Raw genomic sequence first — 27,238 nt, 5'->3', positions numbered from 1 at the left:
ACTGGGGAAGGTACGTCTCGGTCTTTCTTCTATTCCATTCCGCCCTGTACACGGTGTATGCGGTTACTCACTATTCTATTCCGGAGGAATTAAAGGAAGGCTCTGTTGTCGCCAATTTAGCTGCTGATCTGGGACTAGACGTGCTGGAACTAAGTAGACGAAAAATGCGGTTAGACGTCATTGCCAATAAGAAATACTTGGATGTGAACAAAGAAACAGGAGAGCTGTACATTGTTGAAAAAATTGACAGAGAATATCTTTGCATATCAAAAACAACATGCTTTCTCAAATTGGATGCAACTATTGAAAATCCAGTAAGAATGTTCAACATTGAATTGGAAATACTGGACATTAACGACAATGCGCCTCATTTTCGAAGAGACACAATGCACTTGGATATAGCGGAGTCTACTCCTGCGGGCGAAAGGTTCTCATTGAACAATGCAGTGGACCCAGATATTGGTACGAATTCAATTAAAACATACTATCTGAGTGAAAGCGAGCACTTCAATATAGAAATACAGACCGGAAGAGACGGGTCTAAATTTACTGATTTGATTCTGAAAAGGGCTTTAGACAGAGAGGAGCAGTCGGTTCATAATCTAATACTCACTGCTGTAGATGGAGGAGTCCCGTCACGCACAGGCACAGCGAATATCATTGTCCGTGTCCTGGATGCCAATGACAACGCCCCTAAATTTGATAAGGACAGCTACAACATAGATATAATGGAGAATTCTCCAATTGGACGTGTAGTAGTGAAACTGAATGCAACTGATTTGGACGAGGGCTCAAATGCGGAAATAGTATATTCATATAGTCTTTATACATCAGAGAAAACGCAAGAAACGTTCAGTTTAAACCCTAACACTGGTGAAATAACAGTAAAGGACATGATAAATTATGAAGATTTTAGGATATATGATATGGAAGTTATAGCAACGGACAAAGGAACACATTTTTTATCTGGACATTGCAAACTGACTATCTTAGTGACAGATATGAATGATAATCATCCCGAATTATCAATCAAATCCTTTCAAAGTCCAGTCAAGGAGGTTATAGCAGTAGACACGGTGATAGCAGTGGTTAGTGTCAGCGATAAAGATTCAGGAGAAAATGGAAAAGTCGATATTCACATTGCTGATCAATTGCCATTTGCACTAAGAGAGTCTTCTGATAACTATTACGAGTTGGTAGTTTCACAACCTCTGGATCGTGAGAAGGTCCCAGAATATGAAATCACTTTTACGGTAACAGACAGGGGATCCCCTCCGCTATCTGACAATGAAACTATGACTTTAGAACTACTAGACGTTAACGACAACGTTCCACAGTTCCCCCAGTCGTACTACACTATACCCGTTATGGAGAATAACGCACCTGGGGCCTTGCTAAGTTCCCTCACTGCGTTTGATCCAGACCTCCATGAAAACCAGTATCTAGTTTATTTCATCATAGAGAAGGAGATAGTGAACACCTCCATGTCCATGCTGTTCTCCATCAATCCGGAGAACGGTAATCTTTACGCACTAAAGACGTTTGACTATGAGATAGAGAAGGAGTTCCTTTTCCACATTGAGGCCAGAGACTCTGGTGTTCCTCCGCTCAACAGTAACGTGACTGTCCACATCATTATTGTGGACCAGAACGACAATCCCCCGGTCATAGTATCTCCGTGGCGCGCGCACGGCTCCGTGGTGGAGGAGAAGATCCCCAGATCCACCGATAAAGGATCCCTGGTCTCCAAGGTGATAGCCATAGACACGGACTCGGTCCAGAACTCTCGGATTACATACCAGTTTCTACAGGTTACTGACGCCACCTTATTCAGTCTGGACCAATACAACGGAGAGATACGTACTATGAGAATGTTCAGTTACAGAGATCCACGTCATCAACGGCTGGTTGTCATCGCCAAGGACAACGGGGAACCTGCTCTCTCTGCTACAGTTACCATAAAGCTCTCAACAGTGGAGACTGCCGTTAAAGCCTACTCTGACATGACTGAAGTGCCTCTAGAATATGACATATTTTCAGATTTAAACCTATATTTGGTGATCGGCCTGGGCTCAGTGTCCTTCCTGTTATTGATCACCATATTGGTCACCTGTGTGCTGAAGTGTCAGAAACCAATGCCAAGTAAAGCGGCCCCTCCCAGTAGGAACAGCGTGATCAGCGAGAGGAATTCGACTATCGCGGATTCCACCCTGGTCTCCAACGATGCCTACTGGTACAGTCTGTTTCTAGCGGAGACGAGGAAAGGAAAGCTGGTAGTCAGACAGCCTGTGCCAAAGGCGGGCTCCAGATACATCGTGTCCAGTCTACCAAGGAGCACTGGCCTGACAGAGACCAGTGACTCAGCAGCCTCTACACTGCAGGTAAGAATAAAACTCTTCATTTCAAATCTGCAAAATGTTATTTTAACTGTAGCCTACTGACCGTGTTTGAGTCTTTATGCGTTCGCCTCGCGCGTAAATGTTCATCTATCAGTGCGTACTTTAATATGCAATGGAAGACACTCAATGTCAAAACATGACACTCAATCAACAACAGATAAGGTCTACAACAACTTTTAACATATAAATATATTGGGTGAAAGCACTTCACCGTTCTAATAATGACTGGACAGCGCGTAATCTACTAGAGCTGGTTAGAGCTGGGTAAATAACACATGGGCTACCCTATACGTTTTCATTATTTACGTCGATTAAAACCTTGCAGCTAATGGTGCTACAACCGTTTGGATGCTTGTGTCTGGTTTTAGTTATATTTTCAAGTATAGTCCGCCTAAATGCAAAGAGAAATGTCTCCAAGCTTGTTACATGCACAAAGCGTCGCTGTTGACCAGCTAGCAAAACAGACTCGCTTGTGATGCAATGGTCGCCGTAACAGTACGTCATAATGAAGGCGGTGTAGCCTACAAAACACTGTGGACAGCTCCCGGTGCAAAATACCTTCAGAAATGACATTTTTATTCCCTGCTCCTTCTAAAACGCCAACGGAGTTCTGAAGTATTATTTTACATATTGTCTTCGGCTGGCTGACGTTGTTTTATTTCACCTGACTGCGTAGTAACCAGAGTCTACAAATACAACAATGGAGGCGCATATCAGTGCACAACACTGGGGAAGGTACGGCTCGGTCTTTCTTCTTTTTAGTGCCGTCCTAAACACTGCGTCTGCCGTCACTCACTATTCTATTCCCGAGGAAATGGAAGAAGGTTCCGATGTTGCTAATTTAGCTGCTGATTTGGGTCTGGATGTAAAAACGCTGAGTAAAAGGAGGATTCGATTAGATGTCATAGCGAATAAGAAATATCTGGACGTGAACAAAGAAACGGGGCAGCTGTATATCGCAGAGAGGATTGACAGAGAATTCATTTGCACTACTAAGACATCTACATCTTGTTTTCTAAAAATGGAGGCTATTGTCGAAAACCCACAGCGGATATTTTATATAGAATTAGAGATAATGGACATCAATGATAATGCACCAAATTTTCGAAGGGACACCATAAACTTAGATATTTCTGAAGCAACGCAGGCCGGTGAAAGGTTCTCTGTCAATAATGCAGTTGACCTTGATGTTGGGGCTAATTCAGTGAAAACCTACCATCTAAGTGACAGTGACCATTTCAATATAGAAATTCAGACCGGAAGAGATGGGTCAAAGTTTGCTGATTTAATCCTGAAAAAGGCTTTAGATCGAGAGCAGCAGGCGGTTCATAATCTAATACTCACCGCTGTAGATGGCGGGGTACCCACGCGTTCCGGGACAGCCAGCATTACTGTTCGTGTGCTTGATACGAACGACAACGCCCCTAAGTTTGACAAAGACAACTACAAAATCGATATAATGGAAAACTCTCCAATTGGAAGTCTTGTTGTTAAATTGAATGCAACAGACTTGGATGAGGGCACCAATTCGGAAATATTATATTCTTATAGCCTGTATACATCAGAGAAAACACAACAAACGTTCCATTTAAACCCTAACAACGGGGAGATCACGGTAAAGGAAATGATCAATTACGAAGATTTCAGGATCTACGACATGGAAGTAATAGCAACAGATAAGGGACCCAATTCCTTAACAGGTCAGTGTAAATTAACCATTTTAGTCACAGATATGAATGACAATCACCCTGAGATATCAATTAAATCATTTCAAAGTCCAGTCAAGGAGGTTATTGCAGTAGACACGGTGATAGCAGTGATTAGTGTCAGCGATAAAGATTCAGGTGACAATGGGATAGTTGATATTCGTATAGCTGATAAATTACCTTTTGCGCTGAGAGAGTCTTCTAATAACTATTACGAGTTGGTAGTTTCACAACCTCTGGATCGTGAGAAGGTCCCTGAATATGAAATCACCTTTACGGTAAAAGACAGGGGATCCCCTCCGCTATCTGACAACGAAACTATGACTTTAGAACTACTAGACGTTAACGACAACGTTCCACAGTTCCCCCAGTCGTACTACACTATACCCGTTATGGAGAATAACGCACCTGGGGCCTTGCTAAGTTCCCTCACTGCGTTTGATCCAGACCTCCATGAAAACCAGTATCTAGTTTATTTCATCATAGAGAAGGAGATAGTGAACACCTCCATGTCCATGCTGTTCTCCATCAATCCGGAGAACGGTAATCTTTACGCACTAAAGACGTTTGACTATGAGATAGAGAAGGAGTTCCTTTTCCACATTGAGGCCAGAGACTCTGGTGTTCCTCCGCTCAGCAGTAACGTGACTGTCCACATCGTTATTGTGGACCAGAACGACAACACCCCGGTCATAGTGTCTCCGTGGCGCGCGCACGGCTCCGTGGTGGAGGAGAAGATCCCCAGATCCACCGATAAAGGATCCCTGGTCTCCAAGGTGATAGCCATAGACACGGACTCGGTCCAGAACTCTCGGATTACATACCAGTTTCTACAGGTTACTGACGCCACCTTATTCAGTCTGGACCAATACAACGGAGAGATACGTACTATGAGAATGTTCAGTTACAGAGATCCGCGTCATCAGCGGCTGGTTGTCATCGCCAAGGACAATGGGGACCCTGCTCTCTCTGCTACAGTTACCATAAAGCTCTCAACAGTGGAGACTGCCGTTAAAGCCTACTCTGACATGACGGAAGTGCCGCTAGAATATGACATATTTTCAGACTTAAACGTATATTTGGTGATCGGCCTGGGCTCAGTGTCCTTTCTGTTATTGATCACCATATTGGTCACCTGTGTGCTGAAGTGTCAGAAACCAAAGCTCAGCAAAGCGGCCCCTCCCAGTAGGAACAGCGTGATCAGCGAGAGGAACTCAACCATCGCAGATTCCACCCTGGTCTCCAACGATGCCTACTGGTACAGTCTGTTTCTAGCGGAGACAAGGAAAGGAAAGCTGGTAGTCAGACAGCCTGTGCCAAAGGCAGGTTCCAGATACATCGTGTCCAGTCTGCCAAGGAGCACTGGCCTGACAGAGACCAGTGACTCAGCGGCCTCTACTCTGCAGGTAAGACAAAACTCACCATTTGATTTAACCAAATGACCCTTAATCCCTTTGATAAACAAGTGCTGGATGTCTGTGCGTAAAAGTAGTCAATGTAGGGTGAAACGTTCATGCATATAAGCATACATTTATGGGTTGTGAACAAACAAGTATGACAACGAAAAACAACAAAAACATTTAGAACTATTGTTTCTATTATACCTATTTTAATCAATTAAATTTTCCTCCCCGGTTTAAATTCAATGGTGTGAATGCTGGTAAAATGCGCGAAGTGTCGCTGCTCACCAGTAAAACGAACTCTTCTGTGATGTAACAGTCGCCATGACAGTTCGTTACAGTGAAGAAAGCAATGCAATTTGTGGACGTCTCCTTGGTCCCGAATCCTTCGCTGTGAAAAGGATGATCTAAAATACATCTCGTTACAACGGTCGACACGTTTGGCTTCTCATACCACCATCAAAAGGTATCGTTTTCTATAGTGCTTCACTCACGGATCAAAACAATCAAACGATGGAGGCACATTGTGTCCTTCAGCCCTGGAAAAGGTACGTGTCGGTTTTTATTTTATTCTCTGCCACTATGAACACGTTGTCTGCCGTTACCCATTATTCTATTCCCGAAGAAATGGAGGAAGGCTCTGTTGTTGCTAACCTAGCCGCTGATTTGGGACTGGACGTGAAAACACTGAGTAGACGGAAGATGCGGTTAGACATCATTGCCAATAAGAAATACTTGGATGTGAACAAAGAAACGGGCGAACTGTACATCGTTGAGAAGATAGATCGAGAATATCTCTGCGCTTCTAAAACAGCCACGACTTGTTTTCTGAAATTGGATGCGACAATCGAAAACCCAATACGAATATTCAACATCGAATTGGAAATAATGGATATCAATGACAATGCACCGAACTTTCGACGAGATTCCATACATCTGGACATATCTGAATCCACGCCAACTGGGGAAAGATTTTCCTTAAACAATGCAGTGGATTCTGATGTCGGTACAAACTCAGTTAAAACATACTATCTCAGTGAAAGTGAGCATTTTAATATTGAAGTTCAGACTGGGAGAGACGGGTCAAAGTTTGCTGATCTAATTTTGAAAAAGACTTTAGACCGAGAGGAGCAGGCGGTTCATAATCTAATACTCACCGCTGTAGATGGCGGAGTCCCCGCGCGCTCCGGAACAGCCAACATCATTGTTCGCGTGCTGGACACGAATGACAACGCCCCTCAATTTGAAAAGGATAATTACAATATAAACATAATGGAGAACTATCCATTTGGAAGTCTTGTAGTTAAATTGAACGCAACTGATATAGATGATGGTACTAATTCGGACATCGTCTATTCATTTAGTTTGTATACATCCGAAAAGGCTCAAGGAACATTCAGTTTGAACCCAACTAACGGAGAAATCAGAGTAAAAGAAATGATTAATTATGAAGATTTTAGAATCTATGATATGGAAGTCATAGCAACCGACAAGGGCACCAATTCCTTATCAGGACAGTGTAAGTTAACTATTCTAGTCACAGATATGAATGATAATCATCCTGAAATCTCCATCAAATCCTTTCAAAGTCCAGTCAAGGAGGACATAGCAGTAGACACGGTGATAGCAGTAGTCAGTGTCAGCGATACAGATTCAGGTGACAATGGAAAAGTCGATATTCACATTGCGGATCTATTGCCATTTGCACTAAGAGAGTCTTCTGATAACTATTATGAGTTGGTAGTTTCACAACCTCTGGATCGTGAGAAGGTCCCTGAATATGAAATCACCTTTACCGTAACAGACAGGGGTTCCCCTCCGCTATCTGACAATGAAACTATCACTTTAGAACTACTAGACGTTAACGACAACGTTCCACAGTTCCCCCAGTCGTACTACACTATTCCCGTTATGGAGAATAACGCACCTGGGGCCTTGCTAAGTTCCCTCACTGCGTTTGATCCAGACCTCCATGAAAACCAGTATCTAGTTTATTTCATCATAGAGAAGGAGATAGTGAACACCTCCATGTCCATGCTGTTCTCCATCAATCCGGAGAACGGTAATCTTTACGCACTAAAGACGTTTGACTATGAGATAGAGAAGGAGTTCCTTTTCCACATTGAGGCCAGAGACTCTGGTGTTCCTCCGCTCAGCAGTAACGTGACTGTCCACATCGTTATTGTGGACCAGAACGACAACACCCCGGTCATAGTGTCTCCGTGGCGCGCGCACGGCTCCGTGGTGGAGGAGAAGATCCCCAGATCCACCGATAAAGGATCCCTGGTCTCCAAGGTGATAGCCATAGACACGGACTCGGTCCAGAACTCTCGGATTACATACCAGTTTCTACAGGTTACTGACGCCACCTTATTCAGTCTGGACCAATACAACGGAGAGATACGTACTATGAGAATGTTCAGTTACAGAGATCCGCGTCATCAACGGCTGGTTGTCATCGCCAAGGACAACGGGGATCCTGCTCTCTCTGCTACAGTTACAATCAAGCTCTCAACAGTGGAGACTGCCGTTAAAGCCTACTCTGACATGACGGAAGTGCCTCTAGAATATGACATATTTTCAGATTTAAACCTGTATTTGGTGATCGGCCTGGGCTCAGTGTCCTTTTTGTTATTGATCACCATATTGGTCACCTGTGTGCTGAAGTGTCAGAAACCAATGCCAAGTAAAGCGGCCCCTCCCAGTAGGAACAGCGTGATCAGCGAGAGGAATTCGACCATCGCTGATTCCACCCTGGTCTCCAATGATGCCTACTGGTACAGTCTGTTTCTAGCGGAGACGAGGAAAGGAAAGCTGGTAGTCAGACAGCCTGTGCCAAAGGCGGGCTCCAGATACATCGTGTCCAGTCTACCAAGGAGCACGGGATTGACAGAGACCAGCGACTCAGCGGCCTCTACTTTGCAAGTAAGAGTATACTCTTAATAACATACTTCAATGCTATGCTATATATACAGTTTGCTGTAGTCCCGTGCGTAAAACCAGGGCACAAATATATACAGATAATTAATAAAAGTTGTATTTAAAAAAAAAAAACATATTTGGACATATGTATTTCCTTAATCCAACAGTTAGTCTCACCAGAAAGATGAACATATTTCCAATTGTAAGGTGGTCTGGTAAAATGCGCAAAGCGTCGCTGCTCACCAATAAAACCCACTATTCTGTGATGTAACAGTCGCCATGACAGTTCGTCGCTAGCAAGACAGTAAGGCAATTTCATTGCATTACAACGCCGGGATTGTCGTCGTATCGTCTTTTCATATTCAAAAAGGTCCCATTTTGTTGCATTGCGGAAAACAGTCAAACGATGGCTGAACATCGCATCGTTCAGCCCTGTAAAAGGTACGTCTCGGTCTTTCTTCTTTTCTCTGCCATCCTGAACACGATGTATGCGGTTACTCACTATTCTGTTCCGGAGGAAATGGAGGAAGGCTCCGTTATTGCTAATCTGGCCTCTGATTTGGGGCTGAACATGAACAGTCTCAGTAAACGCAAGATGCGCTTGGATGTTATTGCCAACAAAAAATATCTGGACGTTAACAAAGAGACTGGCGAGCTGTATATCGTCGAAAGGTTGGACAGGGAATCTCTTTGTACAACTAAGACAGCAACATCATGTTTTCTTAAAATGGATGCAACAATTGAAAATCCAATAAGGATGTTCAATATAGAATTAGAAATCATGGATATAAACGACAACGCGCCACATTTTCGACGGGACACAATGGATTTGGATATATCAGAGTCTACTCCCGTGGGTGAGCGATTCTCTCTGAACAATGCAGTGGACCCGGACGTTGGTAGCAATACTGTTAAAACCTACCACCTAAGTGAGAGTGAACATTTCAATATCGAAATACAGACTGGTAGAGATGGAGCAAAATTTGCTGATTTGATACTGAAAAAGGCTTTAGACCGAGAGCTGCAGGCGGTTCATAATCTAATACTCACTTCTGTAGATGGTGGAGTCCCCGCGCGCTCCGGAACAGCCAACATCATTGTTCGGGTTCTGGATACAAATGACAACGCCCCTAAGTTTAATACAGACACGTACAAAATCGATATAATGGAAAACTCTCCAATTGGAAGTCTTGTTGTTAAATTGAATGCAACAGACTTAGATGAGGGCACCAATTCGGAAATAACATATTCATATAGTTTGTATACATCGGAGAAAACGCAAGGCACTTTCAGTTTAAACGCTAACAATGGAGAAATAACGGTAAAAGAAATGATAAATTATGAAGATTTCAGGATTTATGACATGGAAGTCATAGCAACAGATAAAGGAGCGAATTCCTTGTCAAGTCAGTGTAAATTAACAATTTTAGTTACAGATATGAATGACAATCATCCAGAAATGTCCATAAAATCGTTTCAAAGTCCTATAAAGGAAAATGTAGCCATAGACACTGTGATAGCAGTTGTGAGTGTCAGCGATAAAGATTCAGGTGAAAATGGAATCGTCAATATTCACATTGCGGATCAATTACCTTTTGCGCTAAGAGAGTCTTCTGATAACTATTATGAGCTGGTAGTTTCACAACCTCTGGATCGTGAGAAGGTCCCAGAATATGACATAACTTTTACCGTAACAGACAGGGGTTCTCCTCCACTATCTGACAACGAAACCATGACTTTAGAACTACTAGACGTTAACGACAACGTTCCACAGTTCCCCCAGTCTTTCTACACTATACCCGTTATGGAGAATAATGCACCTGGGGCCTTGCTAAGTTCCCTCACTGCGTTTGATCCAGACCTCCATGAAAACCAGTATCTAGTTTATTTCATCATAGAGAAGGAGATAGTGAACACCTCCATGTCCATGCTGTTCTCCATCAATCCGGAGAACGGTAATCTTTACGCACTAAAGACGTTTGACTATGAGATAGAGAAGGAGTTCCTTTTCCACATTGAGGCCAGAGACTCTGGTGTTCCTCCGCTCAGCAGTAACGTGACTGTCCACATCATTATTGTGGACCAGAACGACAACACCCCGGTCATAGTGTCTCCGTGGCGCGCGCACGGCTCCGTGGTGGAGGAGAAGATCCCCAGATCCACCGATAAAGGATCCCTGGTCTCCAAGGTGATAGCCATAGACACGGACTCGGTCCAGAACTCTCGGATTACATACCAGTTTCTACAGGTTACTGACGCCACCTTATTCAGTCTGGACCAATACAACGGAGAGATACGTACTATGAGAATGTTCAGTTACAGAGATCCGCGTCATCAACGGCTGGTTGTCATTGCCAAGGACAATGGGGACCCTGCTCTCTCTGCTACAGTTACCATAAAGCTATCAACAGTGGAGACTGCCGTTAAAGCCTACTCTGACATGACTGAAGTGCCTCTAGAATATGACATATTTTCAGACTTAAACCTGTATTTGGTGATCGGCCTGGGCTCAGTGTCCTTTCTGTTATTGATCACAATATTGGTCACCTGTGTGCTGAAGTGTCAGAAACCAAAGCCCAGCAATGCGGCTCCTCCCAGTAGGAACAGCGTGATCAGCGAGAGGAACTCAACCATCGCAGATTCCACCCTGGTCTCCAACGATGCCTACTGGTACAGTCTGTTTCTAGCGGAGACGAGGAAAGGAAAGCTGGTAGTCAGACAGCCTGTGCCAAAGGCGGGCTCCAGATATATTGTGTCCAGTCTACCAAGGAGCACTGGCCTGACAGAGACCAGTGACTCAGCAGCCTCTACTCTGCAGGTAAGAATAACCTACACCCATTCTTTAATATAAATAGCAATACATTTGATAGAGTTGTTTTCTTCAGTGCACAATTATCGTGCGTAAAATTGATGAATAGGTTGACTCAAGTTCGACCACGTGTTGATTGCACTTTTTTTTTTGCAATCAACAGTTCCAGCTCCACATTCAATGTACTTATATGCAACCAAATCATTCAATTCACAAGTTGAAAAGTCACTGTTGTCCCGTTGCATCTGTTCTCACAGAATACTTCAAGTTTAAACGCACTAATAATAAAACCTAAACGTTTGCAATGTTTGCAATTTCAGAGCTGCATAGGCTGGCAAAATGCGCAAAGTGTCACTGTTCACCAATAAAACGCACTATTATGTGATGTAATCGTCGCCATGACAGTTCCTCATATTGATAGACGCAGTGCCGATTGTGTGTGAACATTTTCCGGTCCTGAAATTCGATTCCTTCGATATCATTTTTGTCCATCTTCAAAACGTTACAAGGTCGTCTCGTTTTCTTGACGTAAATTCAACACAACTTAATATTTTCGTTGTGGTGCATTACGCACAGAGATAAGCAATACAACAATGGAGATGCACATCAGTGCACAGCACTGGAGAAGGTACGTCTCGGTATTTCTTATTTTCTCTACCGCCATGAACACAGCATGTGCGGTTACTCACTATTCTATACCCGAAGAAATGGAGGAAGGCTCTATTGTTGCTAATTTGGCTGCTGATTTGGGTCTTGATGCGAAAACCTTAGTTAAGCGTAAAGTACGGTTGGATGTTATCGCCAATAAGAGGTATCTGGAGATAAACAAAGAAACGGGAGAGCTATTCATCGCGGAGAAGATTGACAGAGAATACCTATGCAACAGCAAAAATCCATCTTGTTTCCTCAAAATGGATGTTTCGATTGAAGAACCAATACGAATGTTTAATATTGAAGTGGAAATAATGGACATAAATGACAACGTGCCCCATTTTCGCAGGGACACCATGCACCTGGATATATCTGAATCCACCCCGGCAGGTGAACGATTCTCGCTAAACAATGCAGTTGACCCAGATTTCGGTACAAACTCTGTAAAGTCGTATCACTTAAGTGATGAAGAGCATTTTAGTATAGAGATTCAAACCGGGAGAGACGGGTCAAAGTTTGCTGATTTGGTTCTAAAAAATGCTTTAGACCGAGAGGAGCAGGCGGTCCATAACCTAATACTCACCGCTGTAGATGGCGGAGTCCCCGCGCGCACAGGCACAGCCAACATCATTGTTCGCGTTCTAGATACGAATGACAACGCTCCTCAATTTGACAAAGAAAGCTACACCATCAATGTGATGGAAAACGCCCCAATTGGAAACCTTGTGATTGAATTGAATGCAACTGACTTAGATGAGGGAACCAATTCGGAAATAATATACTCATATAGCCTTTATACATCAGAGAAAACACAAGCAATTTTCAGTTTGAATTCTAATAGTGGTGAAATCAGAGTCAAAGAAATGATTAATTATGAAGATTTCAGGATTTATGATATGGAAGTCATAGCAATGGACAAGGGACCCAATTCCTTGACAGGGCAGTGTAAATTAACTATTTTAGTTACAGATATGAATGACAATCACCCAGAAATGTCCATAAAATCGTTTCAAAGTCCTATAAAGGAAAATGTAGCAATAGACACTGTGATAGCAATTGTTAGTGTCAGCGATAAAGATTCAGGTGAAAATGGTATAGTTGACCTCCATATTGCTGATCAATTGCCATTTGCACTAAGAGAGTCTTCTGATAACTATTACGAGTTGGTAGTTTCACAACCTCTGGATCGTGAGAAGGTCCCTGAATATGAAATAACTTTTACGGTAACAGACAGGGGATCCCCTCCGCTATCTGACAACGAAACTATGACTTTAGAACTACTAGACGTAAACGACAACGTTCCACAGTTCCCCCAGTCGTTCTACACTATACCCGTTATGGAGAATAACGCACCTGGGGCCTTGCTAAGTTCCCTCACTGCGTTTGATCCAGACCTCCATGAAAACCAGTATCTAGTTTATTTCATCATAGAGAAGGAGATAGTGAACACCTCCATGTCCATGCTGTTCTCCATCAATCCGGAGAACGGTAATCTTTACGCACTAAAGACGTTTGACTATGAGATAGAGAAGGAGTTCCTTTTCCACATTGAGGCCAGAGACTCTGGTGTTCCTCCGCTCAGCAGTAACGTGACTGTCCACATCGTTATTGTGGACCAGAACGACAACACCCCGGTCATAGTGTCTCCGTGGCGCGCGCACGGCTCCGTGGTGGAGGAGAAGATCCCCAGATCCACCGATAAAGGATCCCTGGTCTCCAAGGTGATAGCCATAGACACTGACTCGGTCCAGAACTCTCGGATTACATACCAGTTTCTACAGGTTACTGACGCCACCTTATTCAGTCTGGACCAATACAACGGAGAGATACGTACTATGAGAATGTTCAGTTACAGAGATCCGCGTCATCAACGGCTGGTTGTCATCGCCAAGGACAACGGGGACCCTGCTCTCTCTGCTACAGTTACCATAAAGCTCTCAACAGTGGAGACTGCCGTTAAAGCCTACTCTGACATGACTGAAGTGCCGCTAGAATATGACATATTTTCAGATATAAACCTGTATTTGGTGATCGGCCTGGGCTCGGTGTCCTTTCTGTTATTGATCACCATATTGGTCACCTGTGTGCTGAAGTGTCAGAAACCAATGCCCAGCAAAGCGGCCCCTCCAAGTAGGAACAGCGTGATCAGTGACAGGAACTCAACCATCGCGGATTCCACCCTGGTCTCCAACGATGCCTACTGGTACAGTCTGTTTCTAGCGGAGACGAGGAAAGGAAAGCTGGTAGTCAGACAGCCTGTGCCAAAGGCGGGCTCCAGATACATCGTGTCCAGTCTACCAAGGAGCACGGGCCTGACAGAGACCAGCGACTCAGCGGCCTCTACTCTGCAGGTAAGAAATACGATGCCTACTGGTACAGTCTGTTTCTAGCGGATACTAGGAAAGGAAAGCTGTTTGTCAGACAGCCTGTTCGAAAGTCGGGCTCCAGATACATCGTGTCCAGTAGCCTCTACTCCGAGTCGCTGCTTTGAGCCTCTACCCCAGGCATCGTCAACTAGATTCAGTCATGGACCAATTTTGTTATTGAGCGCATGGTCGTGGGAACGGAACATCATTGCAGATCATTTGTAGACTGCAAATTGACTAGAAGAAGCCAAACATATATAATGTTTGACTAAAACAATTCTTTCAAACTTTACCTACATTTGTATACCACCATGTTTCTCTCTATTACGCGTGGGAAGTCCTGGTAACAGATTTCTTAAATTAAAATCTCTTCGAACTGATTTCCTGGTGTTGTTACAGTCTTATGCTCAGAACACTTTGGGGGCCAAACAAAACCACTGGACAAATTCGTCCCGCGGTCCTGCTCTACTCGGACTCTGGTTTACTACTGGTTTAACGTAATGTGCAACAACTTTACGTGTGGGTTCGCTACAGCACGCAGTTGCCATGCGTAAAATTGATAAACATGTTGGCTGAAGTTCTACCATAATTTGAAAGTGTTCACAATAACAACAACCATTTTACTTTCACATCCCATTCGTTTACCATTGAACAATCAATTCACCTCGAACAGATAGCTAATATTTCTGTCCACAACGGCTGGTATTGTTACCAGAAGGAATCACAATTACCCAATAATAGGCCTAAATAAAGCAATGTTCATCATGTATTCTTTACCTCACATTCTAGAAATATTGTTGTGCGTCGTCTTTTTTCGTCGCATAAATTATGTCACCAAAAAGTGTGCAATAAACACGTATTAAATCCAACGTTGCAAGGGCTGCTAAAAATGCGCACAGGGTCGCTGCTCGCCAATGAAACGCACTCTTCTGTGATGGAATGGTAGCCATGACAGTTCACCATAGCGATAAAGGCAATGCGTATTCTGTATGGACTGCTCGCGGGTGCTGACATTTATCTGCTTCTGAGAAGGTCGTTTTGGTCTATATCTTCAAAAGGTTACAAATCTAATTTTCTTGACACAGATTCGTCACCAACGTAACGTGCAGTATGAGGCACATCCCAACAATGGAGGTGCATATTAGTGGAGAGCCCCGGAGAAGGTATGTCGCGGTCTTTCTTCTTCTCTCTGCCGTCTTGAACACGGCATCTGCGGTTACTCACTATTCCATTCCTGAAGAGATCGAGGAAGGCTCCGTTGTTGCGAATTTAGCTGCTGATTTGGGTTTGGATGCTAAAATCATGGCTCGACGTAAAATACGGTTGGATGTTATCGCCAATAAGAGGTATCTGGAGATAAACAAAGACACAGGGGAGCTACTAATAGCGGAGAAGATTGACAGAGAATACTTATGCAACGTTAAGACATCCTCTTGTTTCCTCAAAATGGATGTTACCATCGAAAACCCAATTAGACTATTTAATATTGAAGTTGAAATAATGGACATAAATGACAACTCTCCCCAATTTCGCCGGGACACCATGCACCTGGATATATCCGAATCCACCGCTGCAGGAGAACGATTCTCGCTAACCAATGCAGTAGACCCAGATTTTGGTGCAAACTCTATCAATACGTATCACTTAAGCGAGAGTGAGCATTTCAGTATCGAGATTCAGACCGGAAGAGACGGGTCAAAGTTTGCTGATTTGATTCTTAAAAAGGTTTTAAACCGAGAGGAACAGGCGGTTCATAATCTAATACTCACCGCTGTCGATGGTGGAGTCCCCACGCGCTCCGGTACAGCCAACATCATTGTTCGCGTTATAGATACGAATGACAACGCCCCTCAATTTGATAAAGAAAGCTACAACATTAATGTGATGGAAAACTCTCCAATTGGGAGCCTTGTTGTTAAATTGAATGCAACAGACTTAGATGAGGGAACCAATTCGGAAATAGTATATTCATATAGTCTTTATACATCAGATAAAACCCAACAAACGTTTAGTTTGAATACCAAAAATGGTGAAATCAGAGTCAAAGAAATGATTAATTATGAAGATTTCAGGATTTATGACATGGAAGTTATAGCAACTGATAAGGGGCCTAATTCCTTGACAGGGCAGAGTAAATTAACTATTTTGGTCACAGATATGAATGACAATCACCCTGAGATATCAATTAAATCGTTTCAAAGCCCTGTCAAGGAGGATATTCCAGTAGACAGTGTGATAGCAGTGGTTAGTGTCAGCGATAAAGATTCAAGTGAAAATGGGATAGTTGATATTCGTATTGCTGATACATTACCTTTTGCACTGAGAGAGTCTTCTGATAACTATTATGAGTTAGTAGTTTCACAACCTCTGGACCGTGAGAAGGTTCCAGAATATGAAATAACTTTTACGGTAACAGACAGGGGTTCCCCTACGCTGTCTGACAACGAAACTATGACTTTAGAACTACTAGACGTAAACGACAACGTTCCACAGTTCCCCCAGTCGTTCTACACTATACCCGTTATGGAGAATAACGCACCCGGGGCCTTGCTAAGTTCCCTCACTGCGTTTGATCCAGACCTCCATGAAAACCAGTATCTAGTTTATTTCATCATAGAGAAGGAGATAGTGAACACCTCCATGTCCATGCTGTTCTCCATCAATCCGGAGAACGGTAATCTTTACGCACTAAAGACGTTTGACTATGAGATAGAGAAGGAGTTCCTTTTCCACATTGAGGCCAGAGACTCTGGTGTTCCTCCGCTCAGCAGTAACGTGACTGTCCACATCGTTATTGTGGACCAGAACGACAACACCCCGGTCATAGTGTCTCCGTGGCGCGCGCACGGCTCGGTGGTGGAGGAGAAGATCCCCAGATCCACCGATAAAGGATCCCTGGTCTCCAAGGTGATAGCCATAGACACGGACTCGGTCCAGAACTCTCGGATTACATACCAGTTTCTACAGGTTACTGACGCCACCTTATTCAGTCTGGACCAATACAACGGAGAGATACGTACTATGAGAATGTTCAGTTACAGAGATCCGCGTCATCAACGGCTGGTTGTCATCGCCAAGGACAACGGGGATCCTGCTCTCTCTGCTACAGTTACCATAAAGCTCTCAACAGTGGAGACTGCCGTTAAAGCCTACTCTGACATGACAGAAGTGCCTCTAGAATATGACATATTTTCTGATTTAAACCTATATTTGGTGATCGGCCTCGGCTCAGTGTCCTTTCTGTTATTGATCACCATATTGGTCACTTGTGTGCTGAAGTGTCAGAAACCAATGCCCAGCAAAGCGGCCCCTCCCAGTAGGAACAGCGTGATCAGCGAGAGAAACTCAACCATCGCAGATTCAACCCTGGTCTCCAACGATGCCTACTGGTACAGTCTGTTTCTAGCGGAGACGAGGAAAGGAAAGCTGGTAGTCAGACAGCCTGTGCCAAAGGCGGGCTCCAGATACATTGTGTCCAGTCTACCAAGGAGCACGGGATTGACAGAGACCAGCGACTCAGCGGCCTCTACTCTGCAGGTAAGAATGACCTACACCTCCGCTTCCAGGAAAACAAACGCTTACATCAAATCAACCAGCAACAATCAGAGGACGACCTCGAGCAGCTGTCTCAATACCTTTGTGGGTTATCATCCTATTTATATGTGTCTCTATACGTTGTGTTCTTCAGAGGTATGCATAGGCCTAATTGTGACCCAAACAGATGAAAATAGCACACCAGCCTTTGCTCACCTCAAACATCTCCTCAAATACAGTCAGTAGCTTGCCCCTTGACTAAGAGCATCACAATGCCAGTTCAAGACACTTGAGGTCATTTGGGTCAATGGGATCACTAGGAGAGAGGGTCTTGATTCACATCTCGAGCAGCGGTCTAAGTACCTGTGTGGGTTAAAGGCAGTTAACCCACTGTTCCCCGGGCACCTGAAGACGTTGATGTCGATTAAGGCAATACCCCCACACCTCTCTGATTCAGAGGGGTTGGGTCAAATGCGGAAGACACATTTCAGTTGAAGACATTCAGTTGTACAACTGACTAGGTATCCCTCTTTCATATGTTAAACTCAGTGGGTGGCTTGCCCCTTGACTCAGAGTACCACAGTGTAAAGGTTGAGACAGCTGAGGTCATCTCGGTCAATGGGGATCACTATGAAGGATGAGCTAAGCGTCTGCTGATATTGTCAGGAACTTCTCTCGCAGGCAACATACTAATCTATTAGGTCTCAAAGAAATAATTAAACATGCTCAATTTGGTTTAAATAATGCAAAAACACAGTGTTGGAGAAGAAAATAAAAGTGCAATATGTGCCATGTAAAAAAGCAAACGTTTAAGTTCCTTACTCAAAACATGAGAATAAAAGCTGGTGGTTCAATATTCCCAGTTAAGAAGTTTAACTTGTAGTTATTATAGGAATTATGACGCATCAACTATTTTTCTCTATACCATTTGTATTTCATATACCTTTTGACGATTGGATGTTCTAATAGGCACTTTACTATTGCCAGCCTAATCTCAGGAGTTGATAGGCTTGAAGTCATAAACAGCGCTGTGAAGCAAGCATTGCTAAGAGCTGCTGGGACAACGCAGTCAAGTTTGATTGAATGATTATGATCCTGCTGCCTCCTACCACCACTCAGGCAGACTGCTCTATCAAATCATAGACTTAATTATAATACACTGCTCAAAAAAATTAAGGGAACACTTAAACAACACAATGTAACTCCAAGTCAATCACACTTCTGTGAAATCAAACTGTCCACTTAGGAAGCAACACTGATTGACAATACATTTCACATGCTGTTGTGCAAATGGAATAGACAACAGGTGGAAATTATAGGCAATTAGCAAGACACCCCCAATAAAGGAGTGGTTCTGCAGGTGGTGACCACAGACCACTTCTCAATTCCTATGCTTCCTGGCTGATGTTTTGGTCACTTTTGAATGCTGGCGGTGCTTTCACTCTAGTGGTAGCATGAGGGAGTCCACAACCCACACAAGTGGCTCAGGTAGTGCAGCTCATCCAGGATGGCACATCAATGCGAGCTGTGGCAAGAAGGTTTGCTGTGTCTGTCAGTGTAGTGTCCAGAGCATGGAGGCGCTACCAGGAGCCAGGCCAGTACATCAGGAGACGTGGAGGAGGCCGTAGGAGGGCAACAACCCAGCAGCAGGACCGCTACCTCCGCCGTTGTGACCTCCAGCAGGCCACAAATGTGCATGTGTCTGCTCAAATGGTCAGAAACAGACTCCATGAGGGTGGTATGAGGGCCCGACGTCCACAGGTGGGGGTTTTGCTTACAGCCCAACACCGTGCAGGACGTTTGGCATTTGCCAGAGAACACCAAGATTGGCATATTCGCCACTGGCGCCCTGTGCTCTTCACAGATGAAAGCAGGTTCACACTGAGCACATGTGACAGACGTGACAGAGTCTGGAGACGCCATGGAGAACGTTCTGCTGCCTGTAACATCCTCCAGCATGAACGGTTTGGCGGTGGGTCAGTGATGGTGTGGGGTGGCATTTCTTTGGGGGGCTGCACAGCCTCCATGTGCTCGCCAGAGGTAGCCTGACTGCCATTAGGTACCGAGATGAAATCCTCAGACCCCTTGTGAGACCATATGCTGGTGCGGTTGGCCCTGGGTTCCTCCTAATGGAAGACAATGCTAGACCTCATGTGGTTGGAGTGTGTCAGCAGTTCCTGCAGGAGGAAGGCATTGGTGCTATGGACTGGCCCGCCCGTTCCCCAGACCTGAATCCAATTGAGCACATCTGGGACATCATGTCTCGCTCCATCCACCAACGCCACGTTGCACCACAGACTGTCCAGGAGTTGGCGGATGCTTTAGTCCAGGTCTGGAAGACCTCAGGAGACCATCCGCCATCTCATCAGGAGCATGCCCAGGCGTTGTAGGGAGGTCATACAGGCACGTGGAGGCCACACACACTACTGAGCCTCATTTTGACTTGTTTTAAGGACATTACATCAAAGTTGGATCAGCCTGTAGTGTGGTTTTCCACTTTAATTTTGAGTGTGAATCCAAATCCAGACCTCCATGTGTTGATAAATTTGATTTCCATTGATCATTTTTGTGTGATTTTGGTGTCAGGACATTCAACTATGTAAAGAAAAAAGTATTTAATAAGAATATTTCATTCATTCAGATCTAGGATGTGTTATTTTAGTGTTCCCTTTATTTTTTTGAGCAGTGTAGTTTGCATGCCCTGCCACATCTGACAAGCGTCAGTGCCGGTGTTGTAGGATTCAATCTTAGTCCTGCATAGCGTGATTTTTTTTAGAAGTGTCCGGATTAGTGTCCTGCTTCTTGAAAGCAGCACCTCTAGCCTTTAGCTCAGTCCGAATGTTGCCTGTAATCCATGGCTTCTGGTTGGGATATGTACGTACAGTCACTGTGGGGACGACATCATCGATGCACTTATGGATGAAGCTGGTGATTGATGTGGTATACTCCTCAATGCCATAGGATGAATCCCGGAACATGTTCCTGCCTGTGCTAGCAAAACAGTCTTATAGCTTAGCATCCGCGTCATTTGACCACTTCCGTATTTAGCGAGTCACTGGTACTTCCTGCTTTAGTTTTTGCTTGTAAGCAGGAATCAGGAGGATATAATTAACGTAAGATTGCCAAATGGAGGGTGAGGCAGAGCTTTGTACACATCTCTGTATGTGGAGTAAAAGTGTTCTAGAGTTTTTTTCTCCCCCTCTGGTTGGACATGTGACATGAGGTAAACAGATTGAAGTTTTCCTGCATTAAAGTCCCCGGCCACTAGGAGCGCCGCTTTTGGATGAGCATTTTCTTGTTTGCTTATGGCCTTTTACAGCTCGTTGAGTGCGGTCTTAGTGCCAGCATCGGTTTCTGGTGGTAAATAGACAGCTACGAAAAATATAGATGAAAACACTCTTGGTAGATAGTGTGCATATTGTGGAAAGTGTAGTGTAAGAGCTGTTAGAAAAGACAGCCTGAAGTTTCAGCCTGTTTTGGTGGGATGGTTTTTAGTCCTGCCTGGTGAAATCACCAGGCAGTAAGTTACTGTAGTTAATAGACCAATAAGAATGAGAGTTCCAAACCTCTCTGCCAATAACAGCTCTTTGTCTGTTTTCTGTTCCCCACTCAGACCACTCCCAGACCGTCATTGCACAATTCTCGCTTGAGAAATTGCTCTTTGCTTAGAAGCAATCCTTGTTTCTTTTTTGACCATTTTAACTTAAAACAATCACAGTAAGGTACTTAATTGTTAGCCAGAAATGTTTTGATATAAAAAAAACAAACATCTGCATTGGACCTTTAAGACTAGTTAGAGAGAGGCATCGGAAGTTAGAGCTGTGTGCTGGTACATTCACATGACAGCTTGGCTGGCCATCCTCATGAAGCCATTTTCATAACCTCTATTACGGAGTAGTAATTTGGGAAACCAGGCCAATTCAGACCGTGATAATCTAATCATAGTTCCCAAAAGAGATACAGTGAAACAATGTGGTGTGGTTTCAGAGAGCATAGCCCATATATTTTGCGGGAGGCTTCCTGTGGGATGGTTCTCATCGGTTCTCAACATGATACGTTATTGTCTAATACAATTCTAATAGTTATCAATCAGCCACCTTGTAGACATCGCAAGCAGAACGGCTGAACCAACAAGTGGCTTGTTAACAATGTAATATTTTGTAGCCAAATGATGTCAATGCTATTCTAACAAAGCTAGACCTATTTTGAAGTGTGCCTTGCTTAACTCCTCTATTTCAATTCACTCACTGGCATGGCCATTAAAAATATAATACTTGAAGCGGTGTTCCAATTCCAGAACAAGCGAAGCAACATCGACTCAGAGAAGCTGTCTGGAAGTTACCGTAACATATCCGATGAGCGTGCATCACCAAATGTACATTAAAACCATATTACTGTGCCATAACAACAGGCAACTACAGGTAAAACCAAGATGACACCGTGAATAACCAAGATGGCATCATGAAAAACCAAGATGGCCTCATAAATAACATAAATATAAATCTTTGGTGAAATGTTTATTTCTGAGAAGAAGCCATGATGATTTCATGTGATATTGTCTGATATCAGCAACCTGGCAAATTACTGAACAGAAAAGTGTAACCATTTGTTTTCTTTTCGGCATCACATAAGCTACCTAAAATTAAGAAGGTCACACAGTTAAATCTCAGAAACTATTCACCGAAACATATTGAATACTGTTTACCCAGAGACTCAGTATATAGAAAGTGTCAGGTGCAGAGAGGGAGCAGGGGTAACATTTCCACTTTCCACCTCATTACCAGTCTAAAAACAGGTCACCTTCTGGCGTTGTAGGGTAATCCTTATGACAGGCCTAGTTCCTTTCTCTCTAGAAACCGTTCACCTGTCATTCGTTCATATCACTTCCCTCTAGCATCTCAGTAAACCGCTGCAGCACCTGCTGTGGAGAACAAAAAAGCCTTCTAATTTGGTCTGACAGGTCTGTATTCCACTGCACTGACTGTGCCTGCATACTGCAGCCATTTAGCGGTATACTGCATCCTTTTTTGAGGTAACACAGTGATGAAGATTACACAGTGATGAAGATTAGACAGTGCCAGAAGCAATTTTATTTATGTATGTTCTACTAGAATATGAGGAGACAGTAACCCCTCGAGCTTTCAAAACAGACCAGATAAGTTTTCACATTAGTGGAACATTAGAGGAGTCTATTATTAGTCTAGAGGCATCCGCTTGTCATTGACATCATAGGTTCTTATTTCATGTTTGATATGCTTATTGACTTCCTTCGTCAAATATAGTCAACTGCAGCTGTAAATGCATTCGAATAAACCCTTCTCTCTCCCACAGTGAGCCCAGTCAAGCTGAAGGCCTAGCTTTGTGTACAGCTTTTCAGTGCAGCCACTCCCCCTCTATGCTGCAGAGGTTATTTCTCCTCCTCTTACACCACTCAGTAAGAGGAGAGCAGGGAGGAGATCTGCAGTAAGAGATGGGCCAGTGTTGTAGTGTTGCTTGTTTTGCTACGCACCTCTTGCTCTATACCAGTGGCCATGGCCTTTCCAGGTGTTCTGCAAGAGCTGTTCTCCTGCTATTATACATTTGCACACTCATTACAATGGACAGCGTTTTCAGAATGTATTCAGACCTCTTGACTTTTCCCACATTTTCTTACCTTAGAGCATTCATTTTAGAATGAGGCTGTAACGTCACAACATGTGGAAAAAGTCAAGGGGCCTGAATACTTTCCGAAGGCCCCTGTATAACAAATGTTTTCCTTGATCAAGGCTAGTTCTCGTTAGAAGGTAAGTTTTACAGAATAAGTGATTGTGTGCAGTCTTGTGTGTGAGGATGAATGGTGTTTGTGTGCGGTCTTGTGTGTGAGGGTGAATGGTGTTTGTGTGCGTACGGATTGCTGAAAATTGTCATTTTCCTAACTAACTCATGTTACCCTTTTCAGACTGTCATGCAATTCTTCCTGCTATGCTGTGCTGTCTGTTTTATCTTAAGCATCTTCTGTTTTGGGCTATACTATTCAAAGTTCAGACTGTTTCTCAGACGTATAAGATCATCTCTTTCGTAGAAATGCAATGATTAAAACGAGAAAAAAAAATGGGAGATTGTAGCCATAGGCCATAACCATGCATACAGAAAGAGTTCCTCTTCTTCTGTTCTGCAATGTCTTGACCATTGAAACGCTTCTTTCTTTTCTCCCTGTTCTTAAGTACCCTAAGTGAGGGAAGTCCACTCTGCAGCTGGAGGTACGCAGGAGTCTCACTCACTCGCCCCGGAACCCCTTTTTGAATGACCTTACAGAAATGATGTGTTTTTGTTTTTTTGTGTCATTCTTTTATTGTTTTCAGTGGAAATCCTGTCCTCCTGTCGTTGTTTTCTTCCTCTTGGAGGAGGAGCTGTGGTTTTGATGACAAAAACATCACTTGGCCAAGTTGATACCAATACCCTGTCCCTCCTGCCCTGTTCCCCATGGCTTAATTGAGTCTGGCCTTCACCGACCTTTTGTCCTGTTTAACTGAGCCTCATCCCAAAACAAACCACTGCTGCCCATATTAGACTCTCACCCTCAAGGCCTATTGAGACTGTCTCAAGCTCTAGAAATGCTACTTTTTTCATACTGACCTATTTTCCTAACTATACAGTACATTGGGTCTTTCTCCTCTGCCAGAACAGTGACTTTTGGGCGCTTTCCTGTCAGGGAAAAAACAAATGGCATTAATTGACCTCAGTAGACATCAGACAGAGACGGAGTAATAATCATAACGCTGCTGATAGTAATAATCTGGGATCTATTTGACAGAAGCTCTGGCTTTAGTTGTAATCCAGATTAAAGAGGGGGATCGATGAAGGTATGTCCTCTCTACTGCAATCGCCTTTTGGTTTTTCGGGCACACACCTGTCTGTCACACCTGACTGCAGCCAGTCACTGAGCCCTAAGCCCAGCACCTGGTCCTGGGGCTGCAGAATGACAGCCCAAAAAGAATGAAAAACTTAAACATGTCCTGCTTACACTCACCAACAACTATGGACTCCCTTGACTGATGCATCTTACAGTATCATGCCAGGCCCTCCCTGAAACCACCACAGAAGCTCTCTAACCAGGCTGTCATACATTTGTTTTTTTACATGAACAGAACTATACAGCTAATAAACTTTGACACAGTCCTCTGCATGGGATATTAATTTGTGTTCATCTCCTTCAGTCCCATCGCTAAGGCAGATCAGGCACATCCTCTACTGCATCTCAGACTGTTTGTTTGGTGGATTGAACTGTGGTGTTTTTGGTGTGATTGGTTGATTGTTTGATTGTTTGACTGACTGTTGATGAGTTCACAACACAATTGACCCTTGTGAATTCCTGTTTACTGGGATGTGACGTGTGACCTAATTCTTCGTGCAGAGGGACGGGAAAGGAAACTAATCGCCCAGTTACTTAGCAACCACTCTCTCTCCCTCACATAATCTTGGAGCATGGTATTCATTAATAGTCCCTCCCCTCCCTCCCACCCACCCACCCACCCACCCCCACCACCACCACCACTACAAGTCCCACTCTGTCGTTCTGCCTGATGCCCTGTCTGATTGACAGACCTCGGCTGCATGAGACATGTCAGAGTTTGGCCAATCATAAGGCTGTGAATGTCCCAGATGACTCCCACTTTTGTCTAATTCTCTCCTCTCATTTGCAGGGGTCGACCACCACTGAAAGCAGTTCCTCGTAAGGCTCCATCCCCATTGGTCCGCTGAAGTGACATCAGGAGGAATCCCCGTCCACTGAAGAAAGGAACCCCATCCTTACCCTACTCAGCCCCCTCCCCTAAACGCCCAGCCCCTCAGTGGCACTCCAACAGCACCCCCTTGGCCCCACAATAACTGTACCCCAAGGACCTAAAGGACACTATAGTGACCCCATCCCCCATCCCCCGTCCCCTAGCCATGCCCCAATCTCTTTTTAAGCACACGCTAGCCCCAATCAACTTCACATTCAACACGCATGATTCTGCATGGCTCTGGCCCATCACTGAGGGCCCTTCGTATTTCAAGAGAAAAGACACTAGAGACACAGGATGAACAAGTAGAGGTACCACTGGACATACAAAAGGAGTTCCAAACAGCCACTATGAACTAACAGAGACGGACATGGGAATGTGCAGTTGTCTTCAAAGATAGTAACCCATCTCAGAAAAAGATGTTAGGCTTTCACTTCAGTATTTCTTCTTGTTCTGGCAGCGCAAAAGTGTGGAGATGTATAATCAAGCAAACAAAAAACGTGTAAACAAATATGTCAGATAGCTAAGTAGCTACAGAGGATTAATAACAGTATAGGACAAAAGGGAATTAGTGTTGTGTGAGGTAATGTGATGTAGAAGTAGGTCATTTAGTCGTTTTCTGTAGTGTACAAAGACCTTGTGCTACATGTGAGTGAGACACTCGTTAGAATACTTTTGTCATCCAATTTATCAAACAAGGAAATAGGGGAGGTTAATTAGAAATGTCATGATGCTTAGGTTGTTACAAGTGTACTGATTTAAGTGTGAGGCACGTGACATCCCGGCAACTTTGAGAGAGAAGAAAAAACACACTTTTACGTTCCTTTTCATTTCTTATTTTTCAAACTTTGTACAAAATGTGACTGCTAAACAAAATGAAATGCCAATATTTACAGTACTACAGTAACTACTATTATCTCTGCTTTAAGTTATGATCAAGGCAAGTCTATAATTAGTGCTTTGTGTAGCCTATATTATCTATCGATGGTGCAATGTGTAGTCATTCTTTTTTATGTATTGTACTGTATCCTATGGTGATTTGTTATATATGGGTACCATTACATCCATGATGAATTATCTCTTTTTCTCTGTGAATTACTGGTTATTTTAGCTTTCCCGAGGTGGGCCCACTCATCCTTAGCACATCAAAGATGCCCCTAACCACTGATACAAGGTCAGATCACTTTCAGCGCTCTAATGGTTCAACAAGGTTAGTAGGGTGTCTGACGATCCTAGAGCTGTTGTTTAGGGGCAACGTCTACAGTAGGCTAAGACTAGGGCGGCTGACCAGTTCAGGCTCCACGGCAGCTCGTCGGTTGACACGCTAGCTAATGTAGCTCCTGTAGCTACAGCTGCTGCAATCAATTCGACTTTTGATGTAGCTGCTTGTTATCAAGTTGTACCAGAGAAAAGCTTCACAGTCGAACTGATCATTTGAATTTATTATTTTTTGTTTGTGGAAGTGGGTGAGACAGAAGACAGAAGCAGGAACATCAAAATGATCATCGGAAACGAGCCATTTTAAGTGATAGACTATGAATCTCCTTGGTTAATTCTTGGCGTATTGATGGTAGGTGATAGGTGGTTATCATACAGTCATAGGTGGATATTGAAGGTGTGTAACGTCATGCAAATCTCGCTGGTATTGTAACTGTAGAACTTCTGTAATCCTCATTAGGAATGATTTC

At 43.8% G+C, this 27,238-nt stretch overlaps 2 protein-coding genes across 7 annotated transcripts in view; both read left to right on the top strand.

The window, feature by feature from the left end:
• Positions 1 to 26,829, top strand: part of LOC139366194 (protocadherin alpha-C2-like) — a 30,018-nt gene extending 3,189 nt beyond the window's left edge. The window contains exons 2-4 of one of the 6 annotated variants that reach the window (XR_011626728.1): positions 2,240 to 2,381; positions 23,991 to 24,026; positions 25,470 to 26,829. Coding sequence is in view for 5 of the 6 variants with exons in the window: in XM_071103410.1 (XP_070959511.1) it covers positions 3,100 to 5,511; positions 23,991 to 24,002 (2,424 nt within the window). In the remaining variant the exon portion in view is untranslated. Of the gene's footprint in view, positions 1 to 2,239; positions 2,382 to 3,094; positions 5,512 to 8,886; positions 11,246 to 11,836; positions 14,239 to 23,990; positions 24,027 to 25,469 lie in introns of those variants that run through there. The other 5 variants (XM_071103410.1, XM_071103414.1, XM_071103412.1 and 2 more) reach the window with 5 other exon arrangements.
• On the top strand, positions 5,893 to 8,448 carry LOC139365771 (protocadherin alpha-C2-like). The gene has a single exon (XM_071102855.1). It carries the CDS (start codon positions 6,019 to 6,021, stop codon positions 8,446 to 8,448), a length of 2,430 nt encoding a protein of 809 aa, XP_070958956.1. The 5' UTR covers positions 5,893 to 6,018.
• Positions 26,830 to 27,238: the final 409 nt, after the last annotated feature.

Source organism: Oncorhynchus clarkii, chromosome 14, assembly GCF_045791955.1.
Source record: "Oncorhynchus clarkii lewisi isolate Uvic-CL-2024 chromosome 14, UVic_Ocla_1.0, whole genome shotgun sequence".
NCBI lineage: Eukaryota > Metazoa > Chordata > Actinopteri > Salmoniformes > Salmonidae > Oncorhynchus > Oncorhynchus clarkii.
Note: the sequence above shows the minus strand (reverse complement) of the source record. Positions and strands in the feature narration are given on the sequence as shown.

Coding starts and splice junctions, on each gene's coding strand:
- LOC139365771 (XM_071102855.1), top strand. CDS start 6,019: ATGGAGGCACATTGTGTCCTTCAGCCCTGGAAAAGGTACGTGTCGGTT.